We start from the raw sequence: 12,827 nt of genomic DNA, 5'->3' as shown, positions 1-12,827 counted from the left end.
GGAAGGGAGGGGCTGGATTTTCTGTTACCTGTTACACTACCATTGAGCTTACACCAGCCAAACACATGCCTACTTGAAGAACCTGCAAAAAGTGTAGCTGGCAGTTTCGAGAGACAAGGCCTGTCCCAGGCTTAAATCAGCTGCACTGCACTACCTCTCAGAACCCCCAGGACCCCACAATAGCAAAAGCACCTCTTGCACAAGTTGAGAGCTGGTTTCAAGCTACCTTATACCAGGCTAGCGAGAACACAGGGAATTCTGATATCTACGTGCCAAGAGGTGTTTCTACAAACTCAGAGAGACTTTTCCAGCTCAAACTCCCAGGCCTAAGCCTGCTTTGGCTTCCTCACACCCACAATCCATCTGGCAGCCTTATTTAGCATTTCCAAAAACTTCAGACAGCAACAGACAACCAGTAAGAGAAAAGATAAAGATAGAAGATGGAAGATTGTGGCTAGATTAAAAGAACAAAATGAACGAGAGGCTCCCAGACCTGGTACAAAGCAAGAGACAACACAAGAGAATGTAAATAGATGCAATTATTGTGTATGTGGTGCACACATGTGGAGGTACACATGCAAGTTCTCCTGTGTGGGGACCTGAGTTGATGCCAGGTCTTCCTTGATGGTGCTCCATTTTTAATTGATCGAGGCAGGGTCTCCCTTGAACCTAGAGCTACCAATTCCAGCTTTCCTGCCTCTGCCTCCTGCATGTGGGGAGCACAGGCAGACACTGCACCTGCTCAGGTTTCAAGCAGGTTTGGAGCATCACTCCCTGGTCCTCAAGCTTGCCCAGAAAGTGTTGCATCCACTGAACCCTCTCCCCAGACCCGGGCAGGTATATTTTCATTCTGCTTACGCAAGATTTAAAAAAAGCAAACCTAATTTTGGTGCTAGTGTGGGATACCTGGGGAATGGATTTGCGAAACAGTGGCCCCAAAAAGGTGGCCTACAATATTCTGCATGCACATTCTGTTCTGGGTTGAGAGTTTTGTTTCTTAATTTGTCAAGATGCTCCAAGACTAAAATTTGTGTGCCTTGTAGTGTCATTTAAGTATGACAGTCACACGTTAACTCTTGTGGTTTCTGGTAGGAGCATGAATGTGCACATCTATCTGGGTGTGACTGTGAAGCCACACACACTCTGCACACCCCATCACTAACCATCCAGATGAGGAGAATTAGGCATAAGTATGGATGGTGAGCCAGAAGCCAGCAGGAGAACACAGTACATAGCTCCCTTGGGGTCAGCAAGGGAGGGGCAATAATTAGAAGGTTAGGCAGAACTTTACTGTCCAATACCCCAGGGTCAAAAATCAATAACTCCCTGGCTAGGGTTATTAGGATTCATAAGACTAACAGTGAGTGTAAACTGTAGGTTGCTACTCTGAAGTCTGCTAAGAGCAGGGAAAAGGGCACCTGAAAATACCCAGGGTTCTGGAACAAAGGGCTCATGGAAGCAGAGACAGAAGTGGGTCTGGTCCAGGCCTGGTTGCTGGAGACTATCTTGACTGAGACTACAATGCCCCAGAGGTTGAGTTTGTAGCCATTCCCCCTTAAGAGCTCAATGACCCCTAGCACACAGTCCCAGTGCCCTTAAGAGGTCTTGCATCTTTGCCACCTGGCCTTTTCTCCCCTTCTACTGTCCTGGAGCTTCAGGGTCTGTGGTCTCAAAGCTGAGTGCCAGACCCTGGGACCTCAGGCCTGTGGAAGGTCACAGTGAGAGTGTGGAACACACTAGATGGTCAGGACATGCCCTGGACCTTGGCCCTCTCCCCCAAAGACCTAGGAAACGGCTGATCTCGACTGCCAACTTGAAAGCACTCAGAAACCCTAGGAGGAGAGCTTGCCTGAGAGGGAGTGTCACAAGAGTTTTAACTGATGTGGGAAGTCCCAGCTCAGTGCTGGTGGCACCCCTGCCCTGGCTGCCTGCCTGCACTGAGTCAAAAGGAGAGGGCAAGCTGAGTCCCAGCGTCCCTGTACGCTGTATGGCTGTAAATGTGGTGGGAGCAGCACCTCAAGCTTTGCCACCACCATGGACTGCACCTCTTGACTTGTGAGCCTGTACACATTTTTCCTTCCTCAGGCCGATTTGATCAGGCATTTTTGTCACGGTGGTGAGAAAAGTAACCAACACAACTGTTCTGGAAGAAGTAAGAAAGTCAAATGGGGGGACTGGAGAAATGGCTCAGAGGTTAAGAGCACTGGCTGCTCTTCCAGAGGTCTTGAGTTCAATTCCCAGCAACCACGTGGTGGCTCACAACCATCTATAATGAGATCTGGCGTCTTCTTCTGGATTGTGGGTGTAAATGCAGACAGAACACTATATATACAATAAATACATCTTTAAAAATGGTCAGAACAAGGTCATTTCTTCCTTATGAGTCACAGGAGGAACACGTGGGGTCCCAGCAAAGAAGAGTTCTCTCTGCAAGAGATACAAACAATGCCCTGACCATGGGAACAAAGGGCCACTGCTGTGATCAGGCCAGAGAACCTATGACAGCTAATGTGGTCAACCTGAACGGACTGGGAGCCACCTCCATCAGGGAAGGACACCTCTTGGTGTGTCTGTGTGTTTCCAGACATGATTAGATTGAACTAGCTTAGATTTTGAGTATTCTGGCCTCACTGATGTTAGATTCTTTACGATAGGTTGAACACAGCAGTGGAAGACAGGGTCTGGTTAGAGGAAGTGGGCTGATGGAGCCTGTCGTTGAAGGGTCTATCCGGCCTTTCCTGCTGCTTTTTTCTGCTTCCTGTCTACATGAGCAAACAGCCTCTGCCACACCCTCTACCATATAATGTTCTCAGACCCCAAGTGACGCGTCCAGATGGCCATAACTGAAAACTCTAAGACCATGGCCCAAACTAATCTTTCTTCCTTTCAACTCCGTAAGTGATTTGTCAGAGTGATGAGAGTCTAATATGGATCATAAGCAGATGTAGAGTCAAAAGCCAGGAACCATGCAAGTAGTTTCAAGTAAGAAAGGGCTGCATCAAGGTGTGAGGCACGGCAAGCAGGGTCAACGGGAGCAGGCCAGCTTTGAGCTCAGTGACGTGTGCCCTCAAGAGCAGCTAAACCAGGTGTGGTAGTACACACCTGCAGCTTCAGCACTTCAGGGGCAGGACTGTCTCAAGTTCTAGAGCAGCCTGGACTACACAGCGAGAGGGCAAGGGGCACAGCAGAGAAGGCACAAGACACCAGAGGGTATGGTCACAGCTAAGAGCGCCTGTTGTCAATCACCTGAGCTAGGAGAGAGGCCCGGACAGACTCTGCGTCCAAGTGTGAAGGGTACTCTGCCCGTACCTTCAGCTTGGACTCCTTGTCTTCTGTGGGAAGATATAGTTCTATGTCTTAAGTCATGTGTGTGGTAAATGCTGGGATGAACGCCTGTGTCACCACACCCAGAATAGAAATCCAGCCCTTTCACCCAGTGCCTTCTCTTGTCCCTTCATTCCAGTCTTCCTCGAAGGGCACCTTAACCGAGAGACAGCCGGAGTTTGTTTTTATGAGCATAGGCCTTGCCGCCATGCACGTCTGTGCACCACGTGCATGCAGTGCTTGCAGAGGCCAGGAAAGGGCTTCACAGTCTCTGGAACTGGAGCCATGGTGGCTGTGGGTGGTCGCCTGGCTGCTGGGCCTCCAGTCTGCCAGTGTTCCTACCCGCTGAACCATCTTCTCCATGTTTATGGTAAGAAATTACCTGTTAGAACTTGCTCCTCGCATCTCTTATCCGGTGGGCTTTGGGGAGGGTCTTTCTGAAGGAGGATTTGTGAAAAGGCCCCATTGTGCAGCCCAGGGCACCTCAGCTGTCATACAGGGCTTTCCTAATTCTACCTTTCCCACTACTTTATAAACCTTATTTCATCCCTGGTTTTAATGGCGACCCAGACTCGACATGTTAACTTGTATGTGTCTAGCAATACCTCAGCTGTCCTTATTGCTCTCCTTTTCCTCCTTTCTTATAAAATAGACCAAGATAAAACTTTTTTTCACATAATCTTCTTCTTTTAGACTTAGGTTTGTTGGCCCCTCCTCTCCACCACACCTGGCTCTGTTTACCTTCTGAGCCCTATGGGTGTGTTTCTTGGTTTTAGGTATATTTACTCAGCTTCTCAATGAATAACCAGATGAGGTCTTAGTGACTAACTTTTTGAGTCCCCACATATCTAAAAATGTCACTTTTTTTTTTTCACTAGGGACAGTCTGGACAGAGTTCTCAGTTTTAAATCATTTCCCTGCTTAAACCTTAGAAGATACTGTTTCGCTGCTGTGCCTGACACAGCAGTCTCTGGTAATACAGCTCCAGACTTCCTTGATCTAATCAATCCTTTCCTGACTTATTTATAAACCCCAGTGCTACTTCTAGACTCCAGCCCACTGAACAAAACCGAAGCCCCTTGCTTCAAGTGTCCTCACTCAGAGACGGACAGTCCCTGCTAGCCTGACACTAATCACGCTGATGATTTGGTGCACTAAGACACTGGACTGAACAGGACTCTGAGCTGAAAGGGAGAGTGCTGGTGTGTCTATGGGCTAAATGTGTTCTCTCAGAACTCACACGCTGAGGCCCAAATCTGCAACAGTCTGGTAGAGCCTGTGAGGATAACCACGGTGACATAAGCTCATCTGGGCAAAGCCCTAGGGCCGGCTTGTGTAGCCTCATGAAAAGAGAAACTAACCTCAGCTTGCTCCACACCCAGGTTCAGAAAGAAGCTGCTATCTGCGCTGAGAAAAGAGCCTCACCAGAACACAGCCTCGTGAGCAAGCATGAGCTCAGACCTGTAGGCCTGGAGCTGTGACAAGTGTCTGTGGCCTCAGCCTTCCAGTCTGGGTTCTTTCCTTCTATGCAACCCAGGCTGGCCTCTAGCTGGCTTTGTAGGTCAAGACAATGTTGAGCTTCTGATCCTCTTGCCCTCCTGTTTCCACCTCCCAGTGCTGGGGTGACAGCGTGCACCTCCTGGCCTGGTTTTCAGTTCGTGTTATTTTTACAACAGCTCGAGCTGACTAATGCAATTCTACAATACCAAATGATTTTGCTAATTTTTCCCCCAGTAAAAAGCCATATGCAGACTAAATGAGCTCTTACTTTTGTTGAGCAACTTAATTACAAATAGTTAAATAGAATCAGTAATTAGCGTAAAATACATAAAAATACTTTTCAGGTAAAAAGGAACACAAAGTGAAGCCTATGAAGCAATTCGCCACAGCATGACTAAGCCCTGCTTCCCTTGGATGTCATGGGCAGACACCACAGGGCCAGCTGGGGTCCCTGAACCTGGGGCTCCCTACAGTGAGCCCAGGGGCTCCCACTGATTACACCTGTACTCAGAGCCTCACACTGTGAGAACGGCCGTTAGACCCCGTTCACACTTCATCCCAATAACCTGCTTCATCCCGCTTGTCACACAATGAAACAACAACTCCATATTTTCATGAGGTAATATTTTCACCTTGGTCCAAAGAGAGTCACTCACTAAAACCAGTCAGTCATTTGCATGTTGGAAGGCCAGAACTATTCTCTCACCTTTTTGGGGTCCATGTTGAATTTCTTTCTTCCCATGGCTATTTGCTTGTTCCTCTGAGTAGTTTTGCTATTGGTTTTAAACAATTTTAAAGATCGTTAGTGATTACTTCATGGAGTGCAGCAGAGTCACAGCCTCCTGTGCCTTCTCCAGCTCAGGTCAACCTGAGACACTAAACAGTGGTGTCCAGCAGAGCCCACCACCATCCACAGACGAGGCTGCTGTCGCAGCAGCTTTTCACACAATTCTTCCAGAAAGGCTAATGGTGAAGAGCAGCGCCTTTCTGAAAGAACTTAAAAGTGCTGTTCCTTGTGATAGAGAAAGGTTACAGCATCCCCATGTTATTCCCAGACCTACAAAGTTGTTAAGGACACAGGAGGCAGAAGGAGGAATGGGCGATTCCAAAGGGCCCCCACTCCCAGCCCAGGCCTTGAAGTTTGGTGAGCCCAGTTAGAGGAAGGTGGCAGGAATAAAGAGGGTGAGTCATGAACGCTTTACCTCTCCTCCACTGAGGTCAGGTTATCAATCTCTGTCATCACTTCTGCAATTTCATATTTCAGCCTCTGTCAGAAAAGAAGGAACTAGGTCATCTATCTTAACTGTCCTGTACGCATAGGCTTGGAGACACCCTGGTCTTCCATTCTCTCGGATGAGCATCATAAGGCCAAAACCCAACACCTGTATCAATAAGGTACACTCAAAGTCAGAGGCAGCACAGCACAGAAAACGCACACACATGCACATGTGCACGCACATGCACACGCACACACATGCACACGCACACACATGCACACGCACACACATGCACACGCACACACATGCACACGCACACACATGCACATGTGCACACATGCACACGCACACACATGCACACGCACACACATGCACATGTGCACGCACATGCACACGCACACACACACGCCATGTTCACCTCCTGTCAGACACATCGCAGGGGTCTTAAGTACTTGTGTGAAAAATCAAGAAGAAAGTAAAACATATAAAGGCAAGTAAAGGCAAGCAGTGGGTCCTTAGCTCGCCTCACTGTAGTCTTGACATATAACATGGGTAGCCTGCATTCTGAGGGGAAGGGGAAACCCAGGTATGTCTAAGGTAGACCTCAGGTTTGCCAATCAGTCTCATGACTTCCCTTCTTAAGAGAAGAAACCTCACGGGGCTAGAGAAATGGCTCAGAAGCTAAGAGCATGTGCTATTCTCTACAGACAACCTAAGCTATAAAAAACAAACAAACAAACAACAACAAAAAAAAAAACAGGTGGCTCCCAACTGCCTTAGTCCAGCTCCGGGGGCTCCCACTCCCCTGCCTCTATGGGCACCTGCACACACAGAGACACAGAATTTAAAATACTATAAACGTTTAAAGTGATAATTTGCTATGATTCTTTAAAGTGAGAGATCTGAAGCCTCAAGGACAAAGTCCAACTCAGAGATATAGAAACAGAGGGCACAGAAATGGTCGAATCCCCACTAGCTGGCTTCCCCTCAGTAGCTTGCCAGCCTCTCTGAGCCTCAGTCAGCATCCTCGGAACAGGATGAAGTAGGCCGAGTGCACGGCAGAGTCCGTACTAGGGAGTAGTGTGATCTGTGCTCCTGTCCACACTTACTATCCATTCTTATTCTTTAGATAAAAGCCTGCCCTGGTTTGCACAAGTTTCTAAGAATGCAGGCTAACCTTACAGCCAAACCGCCACCAATTACTCCTCAAACACAAAGACATTTTATTCAGAACCCTATTATGTGTGTGCCAACAAGTTCACTCAACAAGTTCCTAGAAAGGAGTCATTGTCTAGGACAAGGCCTGTGAGGGGACATTTACTTTGGCATCGACAATGACAAGGAAGCACCTCCCAGAGCCACAGCACTGACTTTCCTGAGGAAGGTCCACACCAAGGGACCAGGGAGGCCTCTGAATGGTGACTGAAACATCACAGATACCCCCGCTCTCTGAAACTGTGGCTTCATTCATTTACTCTCCTGTGGTCTCCAAGTACACAGATGTGGGAAGGCAGCGTTCATCTGTCTGTTTTATTTGTCTTTGTTTAAATTTGTCATGCTGCTCTTGCCACCAAGTAGGTACTTGGTATGCAGTTGGAATCCAATATATGTCTGTTCATTCAAAGAATACAAACTGCCAAAAGTGTGGCAGGCATCTCTACATGCTTGGGATAATATACACGGAGAAGGGCCGTGTGTATCAGGCTGTGGCCACTCTTTACATCAACACTTGTAACTCTGTGGCCACAGAATTACTGAGAGTGCTAGTCCCACCGAGGTCTCTACTCCTGAGCTTGTGCTGTTTCAGATGGACGGTCTGCCTCAGCAGCCTGGAGAAGCCATCTCTCTGTCTCTGTGGTCCTCACCCACACATCCTGAAGACTCATCCCCACATTTCTTGCAGCTACCCCATTCAGTATTCTACACGTCCAAACCCTGAGATGCTCTGCTCTTGTTTACCTCAATGTCATCAATAAGTTCCTTTTTCCTTCGGCGAATGTCCAAAAGTTCTTCTCGCTCTTCTAATGACAGGTCTTCAGGCACTAAGGAGGAGAGAGAAGAAAGAAAGGTCAACAACCTCAGGGGCTGGTAAGGCTGAAGACTGGAGGTGGGAAGTCGAGTGGGGAGGCCCCTGACCCTCCTCCAACCCACCCTACAGAGGCTTCTCCGGAGGAAAACAGAAGCTAAAGGTCACAAACCACATGTGTGCACATCTTACCCCACCAGAGCCTGCCCCCGAGGCTTATCACAGACCTTCCCCAGCCACAGAGTCCTGATGAGAGGTTAGTATGGCTGGTGCTTCTCTGCACCCTCTCCCAGGCTGCAGCTACACACGCAGACCTGGAAGGCAGCCAGCACAGCCCCTGGTGCCCAGCAGGGAACAGTGGCCAAGGCCATCCCGCAGCACGTAGCTCTCCACTGCTTCTTAGCCTTGCACTCCTGAAGCGCTGTGTCTGTACCACAAACCACATGCACTGAAGCCAGCACACAAAGCTAAGATCAAAGTGGTCATGCTCTGGGGAGAAGTGCGAAGGGCAGTGGGAAGGCAGCTCGGAGCCGGCCTCCCACACTCAAGCTCCACGACAGCCTGGTAGAACTAGGGACTTTCTTTCACATCTCTAACTGACAATATAAAAAATGCATGCCGATCTCACTAGACTGGCTACCATGGGAGTGGGAGCAGGACGTGAGGAGCACAGGTGAGCAGGCTTTGGGAAGCACTCAGGCAGCTGCGTCAGACAGCACCAAGGCTGTGTATGTTATGCCCAGCTGCGCTCCTTTAAGTATACACAGTAGAGAACGCTCCAGCAGGGCAACAGGAAGTTCAATAACGCTGGAGAAGCGTATCTCCTCATAGAGTGCAAAGATGTTAAATGCCTATCCACAGTAGGATGGGTAAATGTGCTGGACTCTCACAGAGAAGCAACAATCAGGTGATTTCGGGACACCAGTGTAAACAGTAGACACATTCTCTTAGGAACTTCAAAAACAAAACATTAAGTAGTATATTGCTTAGATATTATGTAAGTCTTAGTTTTGTTCCCCTTTGCCTGATAAAACACCCTGACAAAAGCATATAAGGGGCGAGAGCCGTGGCACATGCCTGTAATCCCAGCACTCAGTGAGGCAGAGGCAGGTGGATCTCTGTGAGTTCAAGGACAGCCTTGTCTACAAGAGTGAGTCCAGGACAGTCAAGACGACAGAGGAACCCTGTCTTGAATAAATCAAAAACTAGAAGCATATTAAGGGAAAAAGGGTGTAGTTGGCTTACAATTCCAACCCATTGTGGGATGCCATGAGTGTTTGGACACAGTCAAGAGCAGAGAGCAATCAACATGTAGGACTGTGCTAGTCCACAGACTTGCTCTCTCACTCGCCAGGACCAGCCCAGCACAAAATGGTGCCGCCCACCTTCAGAGCGGGTGGCTCCCGCCTCAACCCAATAAAGAAACTCCCTCACGGCCATGACCACAGATGGATCTAATCTAGAGAACTCCTCACCAGAGACTTCTTTTCCAGGTCCTTCTATATTATGTCAAGCTGACAACTAAAACTAACACCCTGGCTGAAGAGATGGCTCTGAGGTTAAGAGCACCAGCTGTTTTCTCCAGAGGACCCAGACCCAGGTCCCAGCACCCACATGGCAGCTCACAATTGTAGCTCCAGCTCCAGAGCATCCAATACCCTCTCACACACATACAATCAGGAAAAACACCAATTCACATAAATAAATAAATCATTAAAAAAGAAAAATGTAACCACCACAGGCATATCAATACCTGTCATAAAATAATTAGAATAATAAATACAGAATTCATAATAAGCATGACTTCTATGGAGGGAAGGAAGAACATGGAGAAGGGTGGAAAGCAGAGACTGTCATATTGTTAATTTCTTTCCTCCTCCACCAGCTAGTCTACACTGAAACTGAATGACGTCTTAGCAATGTTCTTATACAATCTTCTATGCCAAGATACTACCAAGGAAAGAGCTATTGCTCTCCAGATAAGACAGGGCTATAAAACAACTGAGCCCTTCAAAACACCACAGAGACAGCCAGTATAGTATTTCTACTTTTTAATGGAGGCCAAGAGAGACTGCAGAAGAGATAATGAAGACATAATGGGGCTGGAAAGATGGCTTAGCAGTTGAAAGCACTTGCTGCTCTATCAGAGGCTCCGAGTTTGATCCCAGCACCCACATCATGCATTTCACAAGCATTTGTGACTCTGAATCCAGGGGTTCAGATGTCTCTTCTGAAATCACTGAATGAACAGACAGATTCACTCAGACTCACACACACATACATATACACACCAAGAAAGAAAGAAAGAAAGAAAGAAAGAAAGAAAGAAAGAAAGAAAGAAAGAAAGAAGGAAAGAAAGACTCTTTTTAAAAAGAAATAATGGTCTGCAATACCATATATCTGGTAAACAAGAACAGCACAGTCCAAGATTCTCCGCAGGTGCCAGCCATGGCAAAGTCATGTTTACAAGCTGTGCAGCATGCAGTGGGCAAGAGCTCCACAAGGTCCCTGGACCCAGCGACTTCCTTTCCACCTTGCAAAGTGGCAGCTTCGTCATGAAACTGACTTCTGCCCTGCTAGACAGTACCCGGGCGCTAAGGCCACATGCTTTCTCACCGCAGGGCTCCTCAAGCTTCTTCCCAGATCCTCTTCCCAATTCTCACTGGCCCAGCCTGTCTCAGGTCTCAGTTTATACCGATTAGCAAAAATAGGAGACATGCCACCCCCCCCCCCCCAATATTCAAAGAGAAGACATACAAGGGCCAAGAATTTACACTGCAGAACATCAGCAACGCCCAATACCCAGAAAGATGAAGCCTAAACCAGCATGCACTTTTAGTCTCTTAGCACAAGCATCCACAGAGAGCAGGTCAATTTAGCCAGCCTCCAGAGTGGAATTAGCCCAATGTAGTCAACTACACAGATCAGCCTCCTGATCAACCCCTAAGGAAGCCTCTTCTGCTGACTGACACATGAGTCTGAAGGAGAAAGCTGGAGACTTCAACCTCCTGCAGACGGGTTGTCTAAGAGAGTCCACCAACAGCCTTCCTCCTCCCACCCGAGGACCAGAGGGCTACTAAGAGTGAGCAAAGATGAATGGAAACTCCAGGATGACTTCATTCTAAAGAGGCTGATGCACCTCCATCGGAACCTTTCCACGGACTGCCTGGCTCTTCTTTCCTACCATGCCCGTCAGACCCTTTAAAGGCAGCGAGGACCTAACAATACAGCACTGTTCATCCATGTTACCAACCATAAGCCGCTTGTCTAAGAGAAGAGCTGGCACGTGGCCCAGCCAGTAAGGTTCCTGCCAAACCCAACCTGCCCCAGGACCCACATGGTGATAGGAGAGACCTGACTCCCATATGTGCTCCACGAGGTACATGTATGTGCAGACGCATGCACGCACACGCATACACACACACATTTTAAAAAAATAAGTTTTCAGGTAGAATAATGGTGTTGAAGTTATTATAGGAAATATCCTTATTTTCTAGAGATTCATGCTCAACAAAGATGAATGGAAACTCCAGGATGACTTCATTCTAAAGAGGCCAATGTGGTAAAAAGCTATTACATTCAAATTTTACTCTGAAAGACTTCAGAAAAAAAATGAACAAGCTAAAAATAACTAAACTTATTTGATTGGTTATCAGTTCTACATTTGAAGTTTGAAATTTTTAGGCTGGGTGTGGCAGGGCATGCCTTTAATCCCAGCATGATCGGCCTGGTTTTCATGAGTTCCATGCTAGCTAGGGCTAGTCTGAGACTCTTGTCTCCCGGGTACAGGGTCAGGGAAGAAGAGAAGGAGGAAAGGAAAAAAAATTTAAATTTCTCATATCCCCCCCCCCCCACACACAACCCTTTTGACCTGAGATGGCTAGTAGCATCTCTTCTTGTATCATCTTTTCGGGTATTTGGCAGAAGCAGGCATAGGAAAACAGTAGACACTCTTCAGCACATCAAAAGACTAACAGGTCTGGGTCGTGTAACCCAGTGTACTCGTTAATACACAGGATAAAAGAACATGACTGAATATTCCTGGACCAATCTCTGCACTGCTTCTGTCGCTCCTACATCTTTCTGTGCTGTCATGTTGTCGGGTGCCAGCAATGCACCATGAACGCGCACAACTGTTTGGTAAGCACAGCCAACATCCATCTCTGTGGCCGTGAGATCTGCTGACACAGGCCAGTTCACAAGCTTAGCTGTCTTTGTCCAGGGAAGCTGATACAGGGCTTGGACTCACATCCTGACATTCTGTGCCTGTCACTGTGAGTCTCTTGGCTTAGGAGACGCAAAGGTGTCATAATGAAAAATATTTCTTCCAACATCAAGTAAGAAAAAGGGGCAATGGTGTCTATCCAACATGGTCTGTACCATTTGGGCATTTCCACTTTGCCAGAGCTATTAACAGAAGGGTGCTTTCGCTTTCTGGCCGTAAAACTAGGTGACAGCTTCACTGTGGCTGGGGTTGTGTCTTCTGTCTGTGAGCCGAATTTTCAGCACAGGAAGGGGTGTGCCTGGTAGTCACCTGACACACCACTGTTCCTCCTTCAAGTGACATCTACTTGAAGCCAGCCTGAAGGCCATGAAGAGGGGAGCAGCAGTCATTTTCTGTGGGCACTGTTGGCTTGAGGAGATCTGGCGTGGCTCAGAACGTTACCCCCACATCTCTTAGCAGTAGGACCGGGAGGCAAGTTCAGGACTTCCAGCTTACTGAAGCAGAGCTTTCACACAGACCTTCCCAGGAGTCTCTT

The 12,827-nt window shown here is 47.8% G+C and overlaps 1 protein-coding gene across 1 annotated transcript in view; it reads right to left on the bottom strand.

Moving 5' to 3' along the window:
• The window catches only part of Cyth3 (cytohesin 3), a 97,962-nt gene that overhangs the window by 16,283 nt on the left and 68,852 nt on the right, over nt 1-12,827 (bottom strand). Inside the window, exons 2-4 of the mRNA XM_021651763.2 lie at nt 8,001-8,083; nt 6,027-6,091; nt 5,531-5,597 (exon numbers count right to left, since the gene is read on the bottom strand). Of these exons, the coding sequence (XP_021507438.2) occupies nt 5,531-5,597; nt 6,027-6,091; nt 8,001-8,083 (215 nt within the window). The remainder of the gene's footprint in view (nt 1-5,530; nt 5,598-6,026; nt 6,092-8,000; nt 8,084-12,827) is intronic.

Source organism: Meriones unguiculatus, chromosome 15 (assembly GCF_030254825.1).
Source record: "Meriones unguiculatus strain TT.TT164.6M chromosome 15, Bangor_MerUng_6.1, whole genome shotgun sequence".
In the NCBI taxonomy this organism is placed as follows: Eukaryota; Metazoa; Chordata; class Mammalia; order Rodentia; family Muridae; genus Meriones; species Meriones unguiculatus.
Note: the sequence above shows the minus strand (reverse complement) of the source record. Positions and strands in the feature narration are given on the sequence as shown.